Source organism: Corvus brachyrhynchos, unplaced genomic scaffold (assembly GCF_000691975.1).
Source record: "Corvus brachyrhynchos isolate BGI_N302 unplaced genomic scaffold, ASM69197v1 scaffold450, whole genome shotgun sequence".
Taxonomy (NCBI): domain Eukaryota; kingdom Metazoa; phylum Chordata; class Aves; order Passeriformes; family Corvidae; genus Corvus; species Corvus brachyrhynchos.
Genome location: NW_008235749.1, coordinates 435,538 through 455,968, shown reverse-complemented (window position 1 = coordinate 455,968; position 20,431 = coordinate 435,538). Strand labels below are relative to the sequence as shown.

The window sequence follows — 20,431 nt, the reverse complement described above, 5'->3', positions numbered from 1 at the left end:
AGGAATGTTATTCACTGCCATGAGAGATTGGCAGGACTTTCAGCCATCTGAAAAATGATGTAACTCTGTATTCCCAAAGAGTTAAGAGAATAGAAGAGCTAGGCTCTTGGATGAACAGTAACTTATACCAGAACGCATGTATTTACTGAATGACCCTGTATTGTTTTCTGCTTTTGTTTTGTTGTCCATTTTGTCACAAGCTGGTTAATTATGACTTTGGTCAGCTTTGGGAGTTTTCTCAGGGCCAGTGTGGCTTTAATCACAGTCTGGTGAATTCAGCAGGTAGCTCTTCTAATTTCTTAAGCATTAGTACTGTGATTCATGCACCTGACTTCATATCCTGGGTGGTTAATGCAGCCTCTCCTCAGGGGGCACACAAGCTCTCTTCACTCTGTATATCACGTTGTAATCAAAAGGATGGGAGTACAAGAGAGAGATCACTAGAAGATGGCAGGGCAGGCAAGGAAGGAAGTTTTTAAGTGGAACCCGCAAGTTTAATGTAATAATAATTAAAAAAGCACGAAGTTCAAGGTCTGTTATCTCTACTCTGTGAGGCCAGTCTCGGAGAGCTGGAAGCTGTCGGCATGCTGTCCATTGATGCGGATCTCCTTGTCAGTCCTTTTTGGACTCTTTGAGTCAGCTGCAGCTGGGAGCTCAGGTATAGTCTTGTCAAAATTCTCCATCTTGATCTGGTATTCACCTTTGGCATTGCGGGTTAGCAGGGAGGCAAAGCGGTGGTACAGCAGGATCTCTGATGGGAGGTAGGATGTTCTCCTCTGACATGTTTCTCCTGTGCCCTCCTGCACAGCTGACAAGAAGACGACCAGCTCAAAGTGGTGAGGAGCTTCTCTCTGCAGGAGAGCAGCCAGCGGGCTGGATGCAGTCATGGAATGGTAGTAGGTCAGTGGGAAGATGAAAAAAGGACACTGGTCTGCAGTGATGCTGTCCAGGTGGAAGTCAATGCTAGTTTGGTGCAGCTGCCCACTCTCTTGTTCTTGGTAAAGTATAGCAGAGATCTGGACGCTGGTCAGGGGGCTGGAGCGAGTGTTGGCCACCTGGAACATGAGGTGTGGCTTCCCCTCTGTGTGTGTGACCACGGCGGAGCGTGAGAAGCGGATGGAGAGTGCCCGGTTCTTTGGGCGCGCGATCTTGGCCACGAAAGCACCTGGAGCATGGGAAGGAGCAAAGTCAGTGTGAGCACAGAGCCTGGGCTGGTTCCCTGCAGGCTCCAAAGGAGCAGAAGCGGGCTGAGACTGGAAAGACCATGTTTGAAAATTGCTAGATTGGCATCATGCTAACTTGCTTTTGTTCAAAAAAGTACAGCTTTCCTAAAATGTTTATTTTTCTTAATTATGTTCACTTACTAATGTTTGGAAGTTAACTGTAGCTGTAAGGAGGCTGTTAGCTTGCCCCAACTTAGTGCAATTGGTAATAGGAGCTGATCTTGGTGTGTTACACTGTAGAAGCTCTTTCTAATACACAGTAAACTACCCTGTGTATTTTCAAACTGTTTTGAAGTACTTTAAACATGAAGAATATTTTAAATAACTTAAAATGCCTCAAAATAGCTGTGACATTGTAAAAATTTTCATTACCTTGGGTACTGAGGAATACGTGAACACTGAGTTAAAGATCAGTGAAGATAGCTCAGCTAGACAAAAGTATACCTTAAAAGTCAAAACAAATTGACTTTAAATATTGTAATTATGTGGTAAAAGCTTGGAGAGATAATGGTATAAGAAATAAATGATTGCAAGGGATGTGCAGTGATCCGCCACAAGTATTTTCCGATGAATAGTGAAATTCCTAAGTCCAGATATTGATAACATCTAATTTGTCTCTCTTGATGAAAGGTGTTTAACTTCTAGTACTACATAGCTGAAGTCTTGTCATCCTTGTAGTGGCTACCTTAATTATTCTTTCATATATCAAAATGAACAGTATTTATTTCTAGCTCGATTCTTAAATCCAATTGTCACACCAGTTGTATGTAAAGATGCAGTAGGAAGGGATTACCTGTGATGAAGGCTTCTAGCATGAGCCCCAGGACCATCTGGATTGCCAGCAGTGCAATAGCACTGGGACAGTCCCCACTTGGGAACATGGTACCGTAGCCAATCGTGAGTTGTGTCTCCAGTGAGAAGGAGAAGGCAGCTGTAAAACTGGTGATGTACTTGACACATATAGTGTGGTTGTCAGGTGGAGCATTGTGGTCCAGCTCCAGGTCCCCATTCATCTCAGCCAGCAGATACCAGAGCACTGCAAAGACCAGCCAGTGAATGACAAAGGAAGCCGAGAAGACGAGCATCATCCATCTCCAGCGCATGTCCATGAGTATCCCCCACGCATCTCGGAGGTACGCCACACCTCTGCCTTGGGCACCGGCCATCTGGAACGTGCTGTGTCCGTCCTTGGTCACCAGCCTCAGGTATCTCTGAGTCAGGAGGGGAGCGCTGGATTTGGTGTTATTGCTCTCTATCATATCTGTTGTCATCTTCTAGAAAGGAGAAGAAAGGGAAAAAAGTGATACAATGCCACATATTTGTATTTTGCCTAATGTTCACAGCTTCTGACACATCAGCAGGGGTTGAAATACTGCAGCCAACAAAAGAGGGCTTATACATTGCAATCCAGAGAAGATTAAGTCAGGAGCCTGGAGAGGAATTTACCACTGTTTGTGGTAATACTTTGCTAAAAAAGATTAGGTTTAAAAATCTGACTATTACTCAAATTCTCCCTGCTTAGTTGTTTGAATATAAATTTCATACTTTATCTTCCTAAATTTACATTGGAGTCACATGCTTTAATTCTTTAGGGCTGAGTGGGATGGGATTAGGCACATTGTGTATGAAAAGAAACTGAATTTTGCTCATTATATTAGGTTTTGTAACTTCTTTTGAGCAGAGTATAATAATTTACCAATACTGTTATGAATACTATTAACAATAGTATAGAACTAAGGAAATAATGTTTATTATATTATTTCTGTAATGTATTTATGCATTTTAGGGGAATGCTGTACTTTAGCTACTAGCCCTTTCTGACTCTCCTAGCTCAAGAATTGTCTGCTGTCTGCACCCACCATGTCCAGTTAAACAGAATTACAGTATTCAGGGCAGAGCTGCTTCTGGGAGTCTGCGGCTGTTTATATAAGGATCAGGTAAAAAGAGGGCAGGAGACGAATATGGAAAAAATACACTGTGACATAATTTCCAGTCTAGTCTGCCTGAGCAGTGCAATTTTTATTAGTGACCAAATAAAATAGGACAGCAAGTATATGGGAATTAAGGTGGAATTGCAGATATGGGAAGCAAAATGGGTACCTGTAAGTATTTGACATATTAGGCTCCTTTGTTTGCTTTTAAACCTCAAAGCTTGTGGAATTTGCTAGAGCTGCTGAATGTCTTTTGAAAAGATACTGGTCACTTAAATCCATACACTTTATAAATACTGCATGTTTAAAGTTCACCTGGGACAGATTAAAATTAAGTACAGGTTTGTGTAAAATAGAGACTTCATAATGTGTACAACCTGTTTAAAACAGTTTGTGAGGAAGCTTGTTTGTAGAACAACAGAGGATTTAAAAATACATGTAAGTTCTGCAAATGATAATTACACATGATGTATTTAGTCACTTTTGTTTTCCTATCAATTTTGACCTTTCTTTGAATGATGACCATTTCAGTCTATTACCTTTTTTTGTAGAGGAATTGGATTTTTCCCTTTCATCAGTGCCATCTTAGTTTTCTCTTGAGATGCATTAGATGTAAGGATCCTGAACTTCAGAATGAGTTTATGGTAGGTGAAAATTTGTCTTGTGATCTTTGTTCCCATAAACCAGCAGTTTCCATGACTGTTTGCTTAATCTTCAACCAAATTTTAGTAACTACAGAACATTCTATTTTGCTTTTACTTGTGTTTGATGAGGTGATGTTTGGTGTTTGTTTGATGAGGTATGAGGATTGACATCACAGTGACTACTTAGCTAAATTATTTTTCTTTTCTTCTGTAGCTTCTCAAAACCATCCAGCTATTACTTCTATCCATGCTGTAGTCAGAGGGAGATAGAGTAGATGATGGCCTGAGTGGAATTTGGTGGTTTCCTCCACATCTTTAATTTTCCAGTTCACATCTCCCAGGAGGAGTATTTGGAAACCATTCCCTGTGTCAGAGACTACAGTGGACTTGACAAGGTTCTCCTGGAGTATGATACCAGGCTACTTTTCTTGGGGGATTTTGGTCATAGTCCATCCAGTTTATAGCATGACCCCCCCACCTTCACTGAGTTGGCTCTTCAATTTGCTGCACAGCTCCCTGAATGGCAGTTCTCAGTCTTACTGTACAGTAACCTGAATGCAATTATACATTCAGTAATCCAGTGACTAGTGACTTGTCTGTAGAGCACAGTCCTTGTGTTAAGATTTAGACGAGCCCTTCTGGAGGCCTTGAAGGAGCTGGAAAAAGGCATCTCTGAATGGGAAGGATGATGGGGACCATGCTCAAAATGAGCTCTGAACAGTGTCTTGGTTTTTTCATCTTAGAGTAAGCAGTACTCAAATGCTCCCTTGATTGAATAGAGAACACTTACAAAACAAAATGCCTCTGGGTGCATCATGCATTCTAAACAAACCAGCAAACCAACAAAAACCCCAAATCAACGAAACACAACCAAAAGCCAAAGGTTGTGTTTTTCTGTAAATTCTCATGGTACTTTGAGGGCAGCATCTGCTTTGTAGATTCTAAGCAATTTGGGTTTACAAAACAAATACATGTTGTGAGAATGATTCTGATGCTGACTGATTGGTGACAGAAGCCTTTTGTGCAGTGTTATGTACATTAAGGAAAAAGGGAAAACATTCTTAAGATGGTACATTTGTCTTGGCTGTGCTTCAGATCTTCATGTGAGTGCTAAGGCAGTGTGGTTGAATGCTACAGAGAGCAAATGCTGTCATCAGTGTAGGATCTCAGATTTGTCAATTAAGTAGCTTCTTAGGGTGGTGACTAATCACTTAATGTTGTCTTAAACTCTGAAAAAAATCAGTCAGGTTCTTTGGGATCTTATCAATGGGGGAGAATTGATTCCTGACATATTTTGAAGGTGCTTGAGAAAGAGCCTACGTTAGCTCCCAGCAGCACATTTCAGAACAGTCCTGTGTCTCCGCTCCTTGAGACTCCCAGCAGGTGAATTTGCCTTCTGAGGTTAACCAGGTTATGCACCGGTACAGTCCTCTGATTCTTCTAGTCTAGGACTGTTGAAAATGTTAGTTTTCTGTTTTGGTGGCAGGGATAGCATTGGAAATGTGTAAGCTTGAGTTCAAAAACCCCTTTTTTCAAGTACTCTTGATGGATTAAGAGTCACAAGTCTCAGCTTCTTGGAGTGAGAAAAACAGATAAGAAACTGCAAATAGACTCTGAGAGCAGTGCAGTTGGGTGAGAGTAAGAGGCAAAAGAGCATCTGCCCTGTGGGAAATAGCTTACTCAGGCTGGAGGATCAGTCCTCTGTATTCTCAAAAGCAGAGGCAGCTTAAGAGCAGATGTGACTTTGAATTAAAAAAGTCTTAATGTCTTCTATCTACTCCTTTCCTTGCCCATAGTAACAAAATACAAATGCCTTCTTTCCTTGTTAGTGATAAATTAATTAAGTTATAAAGTACCATTTGGACCACCTGATTGAATCCCCTGTGTGGCATGGTCCTTGATGTGACCTCACATTAATCCCAGTTTCAGTGTATGTTTTGGGAAAGATATTCAACTTTGATGCAAAGAGAAAAATTCTGTGTTTGTTGGAGATTGCTTGTTTCCGCTATAACATACATGCACTGTTTCTTATCCAGATTTGTCCAGTGTTCTCTCTCAACGATCTTTGTTATATTATTGGGTGGGTTTTGCTTTTCCTGGTTGCTGACTTGTGCAACTGTTGCAGCTTTGGGGTGTTTCTTGTCCCTCCATCTCCCAGCTGATAGCTCCTGACTAGAAAGACAGGAACTGTCAGAAATCACTTTCCTAAACCTCTTCTGGCATGCTGACCAGTCCCTTATCACACATTTGCTGTGTCTAATCCTTCCTATTTACATTCTCTTGAAAGCTAAATTGTCACCAGCACCAGTGTGTTGGTCAGTTCTTAGCTTTTTTTGGTTTTCAGTCTTTTTACCACTTTGTCCCTCATCCTGGCTTCTTTCTTCTATGACAAACCCTCTAAGACAAATCAAGGTAGGGTGAGTACTAATTTTTCTTCTAGCAGTGGGACAGGTTCTAAACTGACCTGGCTGGCTAGTGATTTATGTGTGATAAAACCTTGTCTTACAGCTTTGGGATGTTGCTTGCATTTCTGAAATTCATGATCCAGGCACACAGATCTCTCATGCTTTGCCTTTTTGATCGAGATCTTCTTCCTTGTGTTGTAAGAGCCTTTATTGCATTCGTGCTCCATGCCACCACATTGATTTCCTCTCCTTTCCTCTTGCTTAGCTTCTCCTTAGGACTTGGGTAGGGTTGCAGGGGAGCTCATTGGCAGCACTGTCTTTATTTTCGTTTGCCTTCTCAGTTGAAGGCGTTCGAAGTGACACTTCCAGCCTGTTCTCAGTTCAGTACACAAATGCATCTGCAACCTTCTGAGGAGCCTGAGCGAGGAGCTGTGTTCAGGGGAGACTTTTGCTGTGTTGCCCTAGCTGCCCACCTTCTAGTCTTAACAAAGTCTGTTCTAATTGACCTTGGAAGGGATTTGAAACAGTTTATGCTCTGCTTCTTCATTCTGACAGGAAAATGGTCATGAGGACCTGCTGTTTTCTGGGAGTGACTGCAAAAACTGCTTACAACTGTAGCATCATTTGAAGATTTACTAGAACCTATAGGTGTGCCCCTCTGGGGGTGTGTACATTCCCTCTTTACTTAGCCTGGGTTTGCACGATCATGTACAAGCTTCAGATTTAAACCTTGTCTCCTCTGAGCTGGGATTGTGCAGATCTGTTGCTGCCTCTGTGCTTTGCAACAAGAACAAACTAAGATAATTTTTGAAAGGCATTTTTCATGCTATTAAAATGGCTATTTTGTGTGTTCTTATTTTTAGATTATTGGTTTTTGTATTTTTAGACTGAATGGCCACCCTTGGAGATGCTCTGACATTATTATTAGGAAATGAAGGTTTTTTTCAGTATGGATGACACGACTGGATCATATAACTTACATTAGGAGACAGTCTTAGAAATGTAGGAAGTAATTCAGTTTGAGTAGCTGCACTGGTTGAAAGCTTACGCTACTGTTGTGAGTAGAACAGTTAATATTTCAAGCATATTTATCCTTTTGGTTTTGTAGCTAATGCCTGAGATGAATGGAAGTAGTTTGTGACAAAACTGTTACTTCTGAGCGGTGTGCAGAATTAAGATAACAGTTTTCAGGACTTGTTACATTTATAAGTAGGTCTTGTAAAAATGGAAACTTGAATTTGTTGACCCCAAGCCACATTTTTCAGAGCAAGTGCTATAAAGGATAGGATGTGAGAGCTTGTACTTTTGGCTTTCTGTGACAGTTTATTACAGAATGCACTTTAAAGAAAAGAGGTGGTAAAATAGGAGAGTATATCTCCTTTTATAGTACAGAAAACAAGGCTGCTTATATACTTGATTTTTGGGAAGTCAAATAGTGCTCTGTTTTGTATATAATGTATTTTCACAAAAGTACTCTGAGGATCCATGTGAACACTAATTCTTGATTTTGAAGTAGCATCTGAGTGGACCGATTAGCCTGGCCGCTTTTAGAGAAGCAGAAAAGCAACATTTAAGCATCTTGGTAAAGGCTTTAAACTATTCTAGTATATATTAAATCCTTATCAAGAAACTTAAATGCAGAATTAAATATTGATAACGGAGGAGTAATTTGACAGTTATAAGGGAGGTTTTTATTTGATGTAAAGCTGCAGTAATAGAAGTTTGCTGCCACCCTTTTTTTTGTGGGACTTGCTGTTTTTGAAGAGCAGTCATGCCCTGTGTGATGCAGACTTTCCCATGGCTTGCCTAGAATGGCTAAGTTTTGCAGGATGTTGGAGTTCACTCCATGCCCGTGTGTGGTGTCCTGGGCAGTGGTGCCGGCTCACTGTGTGTCCAGAAGCACAGAGAATTAATGCATTGATTGAAAACTGTTGAAGTCTGAGATACAGTTGGAGATGGTAAAAGCAAGTTTGAAGATGTGAAGGTTTTCTTTTAATTTGTGATGGAACTGAAGTTAAATGCTGAGTTATGAGTGCAGCAAGGTGAGGATGACTTTTTCATTATTCTTGGCCAATTTTGTAACACCCAGCTACTGTAGCTGGAGCTTGCAAATGTTCCCTGTCTGCAGAACCTTTCCAGCCCTCATCTCAAAAACTTTCTGAAAAAATACTGCATAATGACTTTGATTTTGCTCTGTGTGTTCTTAGGACACCTGAGAGCATTTTCTTCTTTTTGAGGGGGAAGAATCAGCAACCATTTTGTTTAAGGTGATACTTAGTTTAGCAAACTTTAGAAATAAAACTCTGCCCTGGAAAGAACTTTGATTTCTTTGATTAAAGAATGATAGAACAATTCCAATTGTACAATAAGAGAAAAGGAAGAAAAAAATATGGTTTTGTGTACTTACCGGTCTTTGGGGGGGGTGTGTGTGCAGGAGGAGGGGATAACCTGGGCTCCTGGAGAAGGACTTCTCTGGTCTGGTGTGCTGGTCCCAGCACTAGCAAGAACCTTCCCACAAGTGGTTGGTAGAGATTTTAAAAAAACCAAAACCTTTAAAAATGGGTTTGTATGTCTCATTCCTGTGTTTATATGCTGGGGGGATTGGTTTCCATCTGAGGCTGATTTGATTGGTCGTTTTGCCTGCAGGGGGGCTGGTTGGCTCTGATCATGTGGAAAAGAATGCTGGTTTGTTAGGAGCATTTCTTTACCCAACACAAATCCTTAGCAGCCAGGGAGAAATCCTCAAACACTTACTTGGAGAAGGGGTCCCTTCCCCCTCACCTCCTTAATCAAGATAATTTTTTAGGTTTGTATAACCTAAAGTTCTACATGAAAGTTGAAAAGGCCAAAATTCCCTTGGAAAAGTTCTCATATTGCTACTGAAAACTCACTCTGTTCACTGATACCTTTTTTTAACCAGTGTCAACTACTGTTTGTTTGGATGAAGAGGAACACTCTTGTGTCTCGCTGCTGCTCCAGTTCTTCCTTTCCTGTTGTGTCCCAAGCTCTGGAATGTGAATGGAGAGGTGGATGCAGCTCATGGTGCAGCCTGTGGTCTCAGGAGGGTGTTGCTGAATTGCAGCCTAATGCTGCTCAGAAGATGTAGACCTGGCCATTTTGATTGCCACATTGCTCCTTTGTGAAAACATGGAATTAATCACAGGATTTGGCTAAAGCCTAGGAAGAAAACAAGGCAGATTAGGTGGCTTGCTGATTCCATGCAGCAAATGAAACCACTTTCACTTAAGCTATTTGCTCTTTCACTCACTAAGTGAGAGGAGTTGTTGAGGGTATGTCTGAGCGAGTGGCTGCTCAGAGTGGTCAGTGTGCTGCCCTGCTGGACCAGCTCTGAGGACAGCTCTGGAACACAGTACTGGTTCACACTTTTTTTTTATCCCTTGGTGAGCTGCTGATGTGAGGGCTTTGACTGAACGTCAGATGTAAGAGGATCTGAGAAACAAAGGCTGTGGTTGTTTGCAGTAAAACTACTGAAGGCCTGCTGGGAAAATTATTAATGTAGACTTTCCTGCTTAGGAAACAAAATCCTCCCTATTTTTTCTTCTTTAACCTTCCTCCAGCCCTAAATTGCAGAACATTAATTTTTTGCTTCATTAGTATGGAACATTTTAATACCTGTTCAGGCACAGTACCGAAAGCTGATAGGCATAGTGTGACTTGGAGAACCAGGGCAAGTAATGTAGTGCCAGGGGACTCCCACCAGTGCGATAAGGCTGTAGGACAGTGTGACTCGCCCTTCACCCTTTCCTCTATAGTCTGTCAAAGCTGAAATTCCACTGCAGACGGCCTCACTTAGTCCCAAGCAGGATTTTGGTTTCAAACAGTATTTTCTTAGAAGCCATCTTTTGAACTGTAGAAAGCATATGCTGTGTGGTCACAGGTTTTCTAACCTAATTCAGCTGAATAAATTGGAAATCTTAACACAGTTGTACGGCAGGTTAAAGGAGATACAGTGCGTGATTTCCAGGTGTGTTATGGAATTAAACTCTTGTTAATTCCTTTGGATCTACTGGCTCACTCACACTGGTGACAGTAGATAATGGCCCGTTTAGTGAAAGAACACGGAGTTATAGTTGAGTAGTATGTTTGAGGCCTACTGTTGAGATTGAGTGTTTATGCAGAGAGATTGAAAATTTGAAGCTAGGAATGGGATTCAGAACTTCTGATCTGTCAGTGAGAGTCACTTCATGGAATTTGTATTGCTGTGGTGTTCCTAGCATGTCCAGTAGTGTTCTAAAGAGAAGGTAGTCTTTCTCTAGAAACATCATCTTAAGGACATTTATTTTGTTCTTCTGTGAAATAAACAACAAAATTAACACATTTAGGCAAAGTTATTTCAGTTCCTTTAAAAATGCTGCAAAGGTTTTTCTTCTTATCTTCCCTTTGAGGAATCGTGTAGCAGGCAGCAGAGAGAAGAGAACAAGTCAAAGCACTTAATAGACTGTCTTGGTTTTTGTCCCTCTGTAGAGGAAATAGCCATGCTGTCAGTCGTCGCTTTCTTGTTTATTCTTTCCAGACAGTGAGCATGGCATAGGCCGGCAACGTGGGCTGACAGCCTGGAGGACAGAAGTTCTTTGCCATTCTGTTACTAAGTCCTCTTCATAAACACGTTGCCATGGGGCGACATCCCCGAATCCAGTCTTGTTCTCCACAGTTAGTGTCCCCTCAATTCGGTGTTGCACAGCTGTAGGCTTTTCTGGCTGGATACCACTCGGCTCTGTCTGAAATTTTCTGTAAACACCATTGCTGGCTTTGTGACAGGCCTGAACAGAGGTGCCCTTTTACTGCTCCTTCTCTTCAGGAAGTCCAGTCAATTAGTCCAAGGCAAAACCATGGATTGCGTTTTAGTTTCTTTCATCCTTAAAACGTTGCCAAGTCCCGACTCTGTGACCTGAGTTATTTCGGCTGAAACGATTGAGCTCAAATCTAGAAACAGTTGCAAAGAATATGCTGGGACTTTGGAAGTTATGAATTTAGATGTAAGCTGTAGGAATATTCCTGTATTCAGTTTGTCACTGTCTCTCTGTCACTTGGGTAGCTGGATTTTTCTGGTCCTTAACCTGTGACTGGTTTGTGTTTGTAAAGAACTAGTTTCTTAGCTGGTCTGTCTAATCTTCAGGATCATCTGATGCCAGACCTGTTTGGACACATACCTTGTTCTCTGACTGTTGCTTGCTGTGGTGTCCTAGTACCAGAAAACTGAAGTATGTCATGAGACACTGCATTTTTTTTTCTCTTAATTCTGCTGAATGTGACATCAGAACACTCTCTGATGTGACACACTTGAGTGCTGCTGTGTTTGGAAAGATTTTGGAACCACAGGTGATCCCATCCTCAGATGAATATAATACTGACCCCTTATATTTGGGGTTTTTTCATTTCTACATTTCTAATGCCACAGAATTTAAAATCAGAAGAAGGGCAGGATCCCACTTGAGTCTGATCTGGCAAACAGCATTTGATGATTTGTAACCTCTAGAGAGATGTGTTTCAAACCCCGCTTTCTGCAAGTTCAGCATACAAAACCTGACTTTGATAGTTCAGTTCTTGGGAACAAAATCCGCTGTCCTAAGGACTAACAGAACCTGAGTTGCCTTGGTTGCCCTGTAGCATGAGTAGGTATGCAGGGGGGCTAAAACCTGTATATACGGTGGCAAAGCAGACTTCACAATATTCTTTAAGTAACCTTTTTTCCCAAATGTTTTTGGGAGAGTGGAACAGAGCCTGTGAGCTGAGAGCTTGTCTGTGTTAAAGAGCAGTCTCCAGAATCAACTGAACTTACAATGGAAAGGAAGAACATCCTTTTTTCTTCCTTTATTGGTAGAGTCTAAAGTCTCTCAAATTATTGTTACTGAATAAGCGTCAAGTAATAGCTGTGAGTTTTTATGAAAATAATAGATAAATCTGTATATTACTTCTCTTGTCTCAAACCAGTGTTTTGAATAACTTTTCTTTCAGTAGCTGCTTTAGTGAGAAAAAAATGAGTATCTTGTGCTGCAGAATAAAAAAAAAATTGATCGATCTCCCTCCTTGTAGCATTTTAAAAAGAAATTCAGAAAGAACGAGGCATTGTCCGTGTTGTCTGGGGCTGAGGCTCCCCTGCACTGTCGGGTTGCAGCTCTCTGCTGTGCACCTCTCTGTGTTTCGCTTTCAGCTGACTCGGCTCTGTAGCTCTGCCTCCTGCTTTTCTGCTATGGGAAGCCCATCCAAGGAGCAATGGTGAGAGGCTTCCCTGCGCTTTCTGTTACCTTAGTCTGCATTTTTTAGATACCTAAAATGGAAAAAAAAAAAAATTCCCAAACTTAGATTTTTCTGTCTAGCTTGTTCCTTTCCTTTATTTTCCATGAAGCATGGGAAAACAGAATGTGGCTGACCTTCATCTCCAAAGATTTGTCCACTCTGGATAAGAGAACTTGCCAGCATTGCACCTACCAAATGAAGGGAGTTGAGTGCCTCCAGCAGGTTTTGTTTTGTTCCGAGTCAGTATCACCAGAGACTCCCTAAAATACACTGTCTGAAGATTGTTTTGTTTTGTTTCTCAAAACCCCAGCAAATACAGAAGTGATCTTCAGCCAGATGTCCCCTTCAGTGAAGTAAAGGTGTAACTGGGTTATATTTGGCATCATAGCTGACATTGCCTGTTGGTACTGGTGTGTAACTTTAAATTAGGTACTGGTGCTGGACTTTAAATTAGCCAATGTGCTTTAGCTCTTGATATAGGAGCAATATAAGAGGAAAGTATTCAAAAAAATTTAGAGCTGGAGAAAGATAATGGGTTTTTTTTTCCTCCGGTGTTTTGAGATGGTGGAGAAGGGATGTCAGTTTTTCTCCAAGGTGCATGCAAAGTAGAGAGCCAGTATGTGCTTTCTGTCTCCAGAGTGCAGTATCTCTAGTAGGAAGAATTTTCATGTTCTAAACGGAGGTCTGATTTGCCACAGAATTTCAGATCATCTTTGTTTCCTCATCTTTTTCGTTGACTGAAAAAATTGCCTGATGCTAAGAAAGGGAAATGCATTCTCCTATGCTTCCTAAACTAAATTCTTAAAAATGTCTCTTTCCACCCCAGGAGTCTTAGTACATGATCATGCTTTTGTTTTTCCTGTCTTAATAAAGCAGGCATACTAAACGGGCTTCACCAAATAACCTCTTATATTCTTGGATTTTAGGACTCTTAAGAAGGAAGATTCAGTATACCTTTCTCTAGTACTTGAAAACTTTTCTTTTTATAGGTAACACCACAATTTCAGGTTAACACTGGGTAATAATATCAGTGAGGAAATGGCATCACTATGGTTCCTGTGAGAATTCTGGTGCTACACAGCTGAAGAAACATTTCAGTGATGGGCTGTCTTGTCAGGGCAAGTCACCAGTGAAAGCAACATCTGTGTTAAGCCTTGGAATGCTGGTGTATGACATGGAAATCTTGGTGTATGATGTGGAGTCTTTTCATGAAAATATTTATATCATCCTTTTCTGACAGGGTTGCTCTTCATAAATACTTGAGGATTTTATGTTTTGTTTTAAATATAACATAATGTAAATTGAGAACTAAAAGACTATCCTAGCTCCTAAACTTCTAGTAGACTTATCCTTTCAGCTCAAGCATGATTGCTTTTAGCCCTTCATACACTGACCTTGGCTCTCCAGAAGATGGATTCACAGCATAATGTTAACATTGCTAAGTTTTTTCTCGTTTATTTCTCAGTGCTACTTTAAATTTTCAGTGTTTCCTAATAGTAAGACTGCTGTATGTCGGATTAAATAGATCTCATGTTCTTTTTATTACAGAAGTAACAAATGTGCTTGGTTTATATAATGTTTACACTGTACTCCCGTTTAGCTTGAGACACTTCATGATACAGCAGTTTATTCTTTCTCTCTGCACATTTTTTCCTTCTTTCTGTTACATTTCCCTGCATCTCTTAAACTGCCTTTTCCTCCTCTGTCTTTCCTATCCATGTTCCAATTGCTTATTATGCTTTGCTTTCTTCTGGATTTTTTTTTTTTGTCTTTCCATCCCAAGGTGCACAGGGACCTGGATTTCTTTTCTCTGTCATGTTTCCTTCCTGAATTTCCATTCCTCTCCTAGGTTCCTGTAACCACTTCTGGTGCATTTTTGCCTCCAAGGGAGCAAGATTTCAACCATTTTCTATTTCTGTGTTTCTAAAGACAGGACGCATGTTCACTGGCGTGTGTTTTTTTGCAGTGAGACCAAACTTTGAGGAAGGTGGTACAGCGACTGCGGGGAGGAAACACGAATTTATACGCTCTGAGAGCGAGAACTGGCGCATCTTCAGGGAGGAACAGAATGGGGAAGATGAGGATGGAGGCTGGCGACTGGCTGGGTCACGGAGGGATGGGGAGAGGTGGCGTCCTCACAGTCCAGGTGAGAGCAGAGCTGGGCAAACATGCAGCCACAGTTACAGAGAGAGGGCAGAGGCCGTGAGGAGAGGGAGGTGCCACGTTCAGGGCAAAAATAGGTTCATGCAGTTTTGGTCATTAAATACTGTTCTGGCATGTGTGGGACTCTTGGTCACAAGACGATTAGCATAAAATTATGTACCTTTTGTTTTCCTTTTAGCATCTTCAGTACCCTTATGTATTTAAGGGAACAATACTTTTCAGGTGTTCACTTGTCTGTATTGTGCTCCAGGTGTGTAGGTGCCTGGTAAAATAAGGGGTTTTTAATAGTACTGTTTCTTTGTGGCTGTGACAGTGAGGGGAGAGAAATCACCCACATTAGACAGCATACCTAAGGCTGCAGAGTGACACTGACACTAAACCACTCTGGTCATTGGCCTCTTTCTAGTTTCCCAGAAATGTTTGCAATGCCAAGAAGCATTCTTGGAAGATCTCAAAATATGTTGCTCTCTGCATTTTGTAGTTAGTTACAGGATGTCTTGTCTCAATAAAGTTCAAGCACCTGTTTGATTTCACTCTTCCCTTCCCTGGCCTGACAGGGCAAGTCTGTTCACTTGCTTTCCAGCATTGCATTGCCAGAGTTGCAGCAGAAATACAAAGCAGTGCTTGGTATTTCAGTAGTAGGACTGAAACATATTATATATATTTTTTTTTTCCTTCTCTTTGGAAAAGACTGTCATACCTGGTGTGGGATTCTGGGTGTGGCTATCTTTTGGCTGCAGAAGGCTTCTGGAGTACCAGGAGAGGATTAGGCTCTTCTATTGTTACATCTTTATAGAATAATAAAATTGTTAAGTTTGGAAAATATCTTTAAGGTGGTTGAGTCCAACCATTGACCCAGCACTGTCAAGGCCACCACTAAACCATGTCCTTAAGTGTCACATCTACATGGCTTTTAAATCCCTCCAGGGATGGGGCCTCCACCACTTCCCTGGGCATCTGTGTCAATGCTTGACAACTTTTTCAGTGAAGAAATTGCTCCTAATGCCCAATCTAAACCTCCTTTCTGGCAGTTCTAGAAGGATGATAAGGTCCCCCCACTTGAGCCTTCTTTGCTCCATGCTAAAATTAATAGGAAAGCAAAGAAAGCACAGGACATATTTGGGGCAGAGGTGGACAACTTCTCTTCAGTACAAAATAGTCCCAGTTGCTCTTACAATGGGTCTGTTGCCCTTTTCAGCATCCCAGACTTTCAGTATGGTTATTGTTGTGAGCAACCATTACCTTGGTTCTGAGCTCTCTCCACAGCTGTGTATGACTTTCCTCTCAAACAGCTGTTCTCTTTTACTAAAATTTAGCAGCGAGCCCAAGGCTTGATTTATCATCAGATGTTTTCTATTTAGAGCAAGGCTAAAAGGCAAATTTTGAAGAATATAATTTTCTTTTCCCCAGTGTTTGGTCACAGTTGTTGATCAGACACTGCTGCTTTGTTATCTAGTTGAGGCGACATCAGGCCAGCTACCTCGTGATGCAGCATGATACTCAGGAGTGGAGTGTTCTTTGAGTACCAGCCCTCATGCTTTAGCTTAAAAGGAAGCTTAGACCTCAAAGTTTAGAAGTTCATTCAGGTCTTGAACGTTTTTGGAAGATGTTCTGAGGAATGTTTTGAAAATTCATTTCACTTCCATCATGGAAAATATTACTGCTTTTTTGAATTTCAGTGTAGTAGAAACTAACTGAACTTCCCTTACAAGTTAGTTTTAGCAGGTATTGTTGAAAGCCTGTTCAAAGACTTACGTGAATCTGCAGAAAAGTTGCTGATTTTGAGATAGCCTGAGCTGACAGCTGTATTGTCCTGTTTCCAGCTTTCATCAGAGCTGTATTTGAATTCTCCTTTTATTAGTAGTCGCAGAACTATTAAAACGGTTTTAATCACATTTTTGCTTTAAACAATGAGTTTAACTCAAATTGGTGTGGCTTAAATGGCTTCTTTGTACTTATTCTGGTGTTAGGTAATAGTATAGTCATATGTCCTGCTAAAAATAGAGAAATGTTTTCATTTGTTTAGCTGGTCCTTCCTTTGGCTTGACTCTGTGTACTCCCTGCTAGCATCTTTAGGCTGGCTTTAATATCTGCTAGAAGAGTGTGACCACAGATTTAGATTCATTGGCTGCTTCAAAATTCTCCTTTTTTTTTTTTACTTTTAATTTTTAACCATCTTTTAAAATTATTAATGTGTAAAAAGCCCTTCTTTCTGTTGTTCCAATTCTTGCATTCATGCCATGATTGCCCTTTAAATTTGCAAGGTAAGTCTGTTTTGTCAGAACCTGCTTTGGTCTCAAAACTAGTGACTGATCTATAGATGTTTATGGTTTTGGTTACCAAGTCAGCCTTAAGGAATAGGAATAATTTTTTCTTGCCTAGAAATCCCTGATATGATTTTCTGTCTTTGCTTTAAATTGAAATTTACTTAGCTGTTTAAATTGGTCTTTTTCCTGAAAAGCATTCGAGAGAGACCTTAGGCTGTACTCTCCTGTACGCTCATATAAATCCTTTTTAGTTGCTGCTTTGTTTGAAGGGCTTTTCAAATTCATCTTGATTCACTCCACTTTCTGAATCAGGTGCTGTGATTCAACTAGAGTTAAACCTTTGGGCATTGTTCCTTGTGTTTCTTAAATATCTTGAAGCAACTTGAAGCAACATTGGAGAATCTTGCACTAAAATTGAGCGAAATAAGAACTAGGTCTATATATAAGATATGCCAAAAAATGTGTACTATTCTTTTGTTAAGTGTTTAGCATTTAGTATTGTTTTAGTATATATTGACAATTTCAGTGCTGAGTTAGAATATACCTTTTAAGAGATAAATAGCTGCTAATAAGGCTAATGTATACTTGTATACACTACAGCCAGTAGTCCTGTCTTTTACCTACACTGTCACCAAAAATTGCAAGGAGTTAATTAAGCTGAAAATTATCCTTACACTTTAAATCTTGAACGTGTAACTAGTGCCTAGTGATACTATATGGCTGAACCTACAGCTATGTTTGTGTCCTAACTGTTGTTAGTTAAAAAGCTTTAGGTAAGAATTCAGGTTTATCTCTACTTCTGGCTTGCTTTAAAGGTTGGCAGCCTGACACTTCAGACCTGAATTATGGCCTATATTCTAACTGGGCTTTTACAAACATTTTTTTACTAAGAAACAAGGGCATGTGTCTGCTGCACCTATGTCTTTTTGCCTCTCCATGTAGCTCTGAAAATGCGGGAGCTGTAAAAGGTGATGCAACAAAATCTCTGCAAGCAGACTACATCGTTATTCATTTGAACTTTGAACATACCCGGGCTAACAAAATTCACCTTCAAAAAGCACGTTTCTGGGTCTCACTATGAAAAGCTGCCCTCCTGGTATTGGGATGTGAACTGTGGAAAAATAGCAGCTCCTGTCAATGCAGGCCCATTTATGGCTGTTCAGGAAATTCTTAATACTGAATTTTCCTATTCCACATGAAAGAGAGCTGAAGAAGAGATGCTCAGCCGTTTGTGAGCGCTAGGGTAGCAAACAGGCAGAGCTGTTCATCCATGCTCTGTGGCATTGCCAGAGTCAGGCCATAGCTCTGTTTGTCCCCTTGCTGGGAGCCCTGACATGGACACTGCTGCTTGTCATGAGGAGCTGTCTGTCCAGGGACTCAATCAGAACTGCTGTCTTGTTGTCAACAACCTTTCACGCTTAAATCTCTTTCCTCAATAACATTAAAAAGATTGCCTCAGAACACTGATTTGATGGTTTAATACTTCTTTCTTTGCGAAGCATAACTAGAAGCATAGGTTAAGTTATCCAGTGGAATTATTTGCAAATAAGCACACATGGAATAGTGAAGGCATTGTTAAAGTCTGACATTTGTGTTTTCTTGGTAAAATTTAAGATTGAAGTTCATAATGTTTCTGGAAGGAGTTTGTTTTACATTTCCTTTATTTGTGAGACAAAGATGGATTTTTGCATGGCTAATATTAATAGTTAGGGTATTAAGGTCAGTGTGGAAGCATTCCTCAGTCATGAAACAGGACCACATTTCTCCCCTTTACTATGATTTTTGTTTTGGTAGCCATTTGATACTGTGAGGCTGCACTGATTATGGTGCACAGATTCTTGGAGCAAAAAAAAGAATTTACTTTTTTTTTGAAAGCTGTGTACAGACCTTTCACTCCCAATTTGTTTTCCTTAGCAGCCAGTGCTTTACAGTTTAAATAACATTATTGCACTCAGAGGATTTGAAGCTTGGCTGAATGAAAGTGTCTTCTGAATATGAAGTTTATACTTGAATTGGGAAAGTTTTCCCACTTCTTATCTTTCCAAGTTTTGGTATTCCGTGGCTAAAAAAAACCTTTCAAGAGACTGACCAGTCCTTTCAAAGGTATTTGAACAGTTATCACTACCATTTCTCATGTATATGCACAAAAGCGTATCTGAGGGCAAGAGGGAAAAAACATGGGTGTTCTGTTCAGGATGAGACTTCTGCAGAGTCGCTGAAGGAAAATACAAAATCTTATACATGTAAAGGTGCCAAAAAAAGACTTAAGTCAAAGATGGCTGGTAAATTCAATTGGCAACTAGTGTTGCTTGTCTTATTTCGGTGCCTGTTTAAGATTTTGTAGCCCAGCTTTTTTAGCTGTATGTGGTTTTTAATGCTTATTCCACAATTTATAATGCGGGGATATACTGTGGACAATATTTGAAAGGCTTCTGCTTATTGGCGAGATGCTCCTTTTCTTTGCCTTGTCCTTGAAGTCGCCCGTTCACAGGGGGGCTCTGTACCATGTAGGGGCTTTCTGAATTGCTGTCAGTGTCCCCTTGTGTCATTCCCCCCCCTCCCCGCCCCATTGTGTGAGGGCTGCCCTGGGACCATGTGGTAAAGCTCCTTTCCCCGCCTTAGATGGCCCTCGTTCCGCAGGCTGGCGGGAGCACATGGAGCGACGGCGGAGATTCGAGTTCGATTTCCGGGACCGAGAGGACGAGCGGGGCTATCGCCGCGTGCGCTGCGGCAGCGGCAGCATGGACGACGACAGGGACAGTCTCCCTGAGTGGTGCTTGGAGGACGCGGAGGAAGAAATGGGCACTTTTGACTCCTCTGGAGCATTTCTCTCTTTAAAGGTGAAAAGCTGCTTTGGGCCCTTGGGTCACTTGGAGCAAATGTCCTGTGATGTCGGGTGGGTTATGGATGATTGCATTGACTTTGCAGAAGGTGCAGAAGGAGCCGATACCGGAGGAACAGGAGATGGACTTCCGGCCTGTGGAGGAAGGGGAGGAAAGGTCTGATTCTGAAGGGAGCCACAATGAAGAAGCCAAAGATCATGAAAAGACCAAGAAAGAGGGGGAGAAAACAGAAAAAGTAGTGGCAGGTAAGGGAGACTTCTTCTGCAACTGTCAATGTAGAATTTCTGTTAATTCAGTTACTTAGAACTGTGCCCTGTTACAGAAGCAGTGGAGGAGGCAGCTCAGGCATCGTCTCCAGCTGCCAGGTCAGACACTCCACCGAAATCCCAGCCTCCAGACCCGCTGCAGGCAAACCTTTTTGAAAGGAAGGAAGAGTCTGTGCCAGAAAGAACAGAAAAAGCAGAAGATAAAGAGAATCGAGTGGAGAATACACTGTCAGCCAAAATGTCCAACAGAGGGGAAGGTAATAAACCTGACAGATAAATTTAGTAAGTTTCCATTACTCTCTGTGAGTAGTCCTGGCCCCTTAAAAGAGGCAAGGACTGGATTATTGTGATGGAAAGCCACAATTCACTGACTGATCTATAAATACAGGATTTGTTGGATATGCCATCTCAAATGCTTGCAGTGCACTAGT

The 20,431-nt window shown here is 41.1% G+C and overlaps 2 protein-coding genes across 20 annotated transcripts in view; one reads left to right on the top strand and one right to left on the bottom strand.

Moving 5' to 3' along the window:
- GIGYF2 (GRB10 interacting GYF protein 2) overlaps nucleotides 1-20,431 on the top strand; it is a 75,365-nt gene that overhangs the window by 34,597 nt on the left and 20,337 nt on the right. For 11 of the 19 annotated variants that reach the window (XM_017726152.1, XM_017726189.1, XM_017726232.1 and 8 more), the window contains 4 exons: nucleotides 14,428-14,607; nucleotides 19,514-19,731; nucleotides 19,820-19,979; nucleotides 20,057-20,257. In XM_017726152.1, the coding sequence (XP_017581641.1) occupies nucleotides 14,428-14,607; nucleotides 19,514-19,731; nucleotides 19,820-19,979; nucleotides 20,057-20,257 (759 nt within the window). Of the gene's footprint in view, nucleotides 1-3,725; nucleotides 3,799-14,427; nucleotides 14,608-19,513; nucleotides 19,732-19,819; nucleotides 19,980-20,056; nucleotides 20,258-20,431 lie in introns of those variants that run through there. The other 8 variants (XM_017726184.1, XM_017726191.1, XM_017726221.1 and 5 more) reach the window with 3 other exon arrangements.
- KCNJ13 (potassium voltage-gated channel subfamily J member 13) lies at nucleotides 142-14,418 on the bottom strand. Its single transcript, XM_008644463.2, has 3 exons — nucleotides 8,611-14,418; nucleotides 2,017-2,497; nucleotides 142-1,165 (listed from the first exon to the last, which is right to left on the bottom strand). Exons 2-3 carry the CDS (start codon nucleotides 2,492-2,494, stop codon nucleotides 543-545), a joined length of 1,101 nt encoding a protein of 366 aa, XP_008642685.1. The 5' UTR covers nucleotides 2,495-2,497; nucleotides 8,611-14,418; the 3' UTR covers nucleotides 142-542.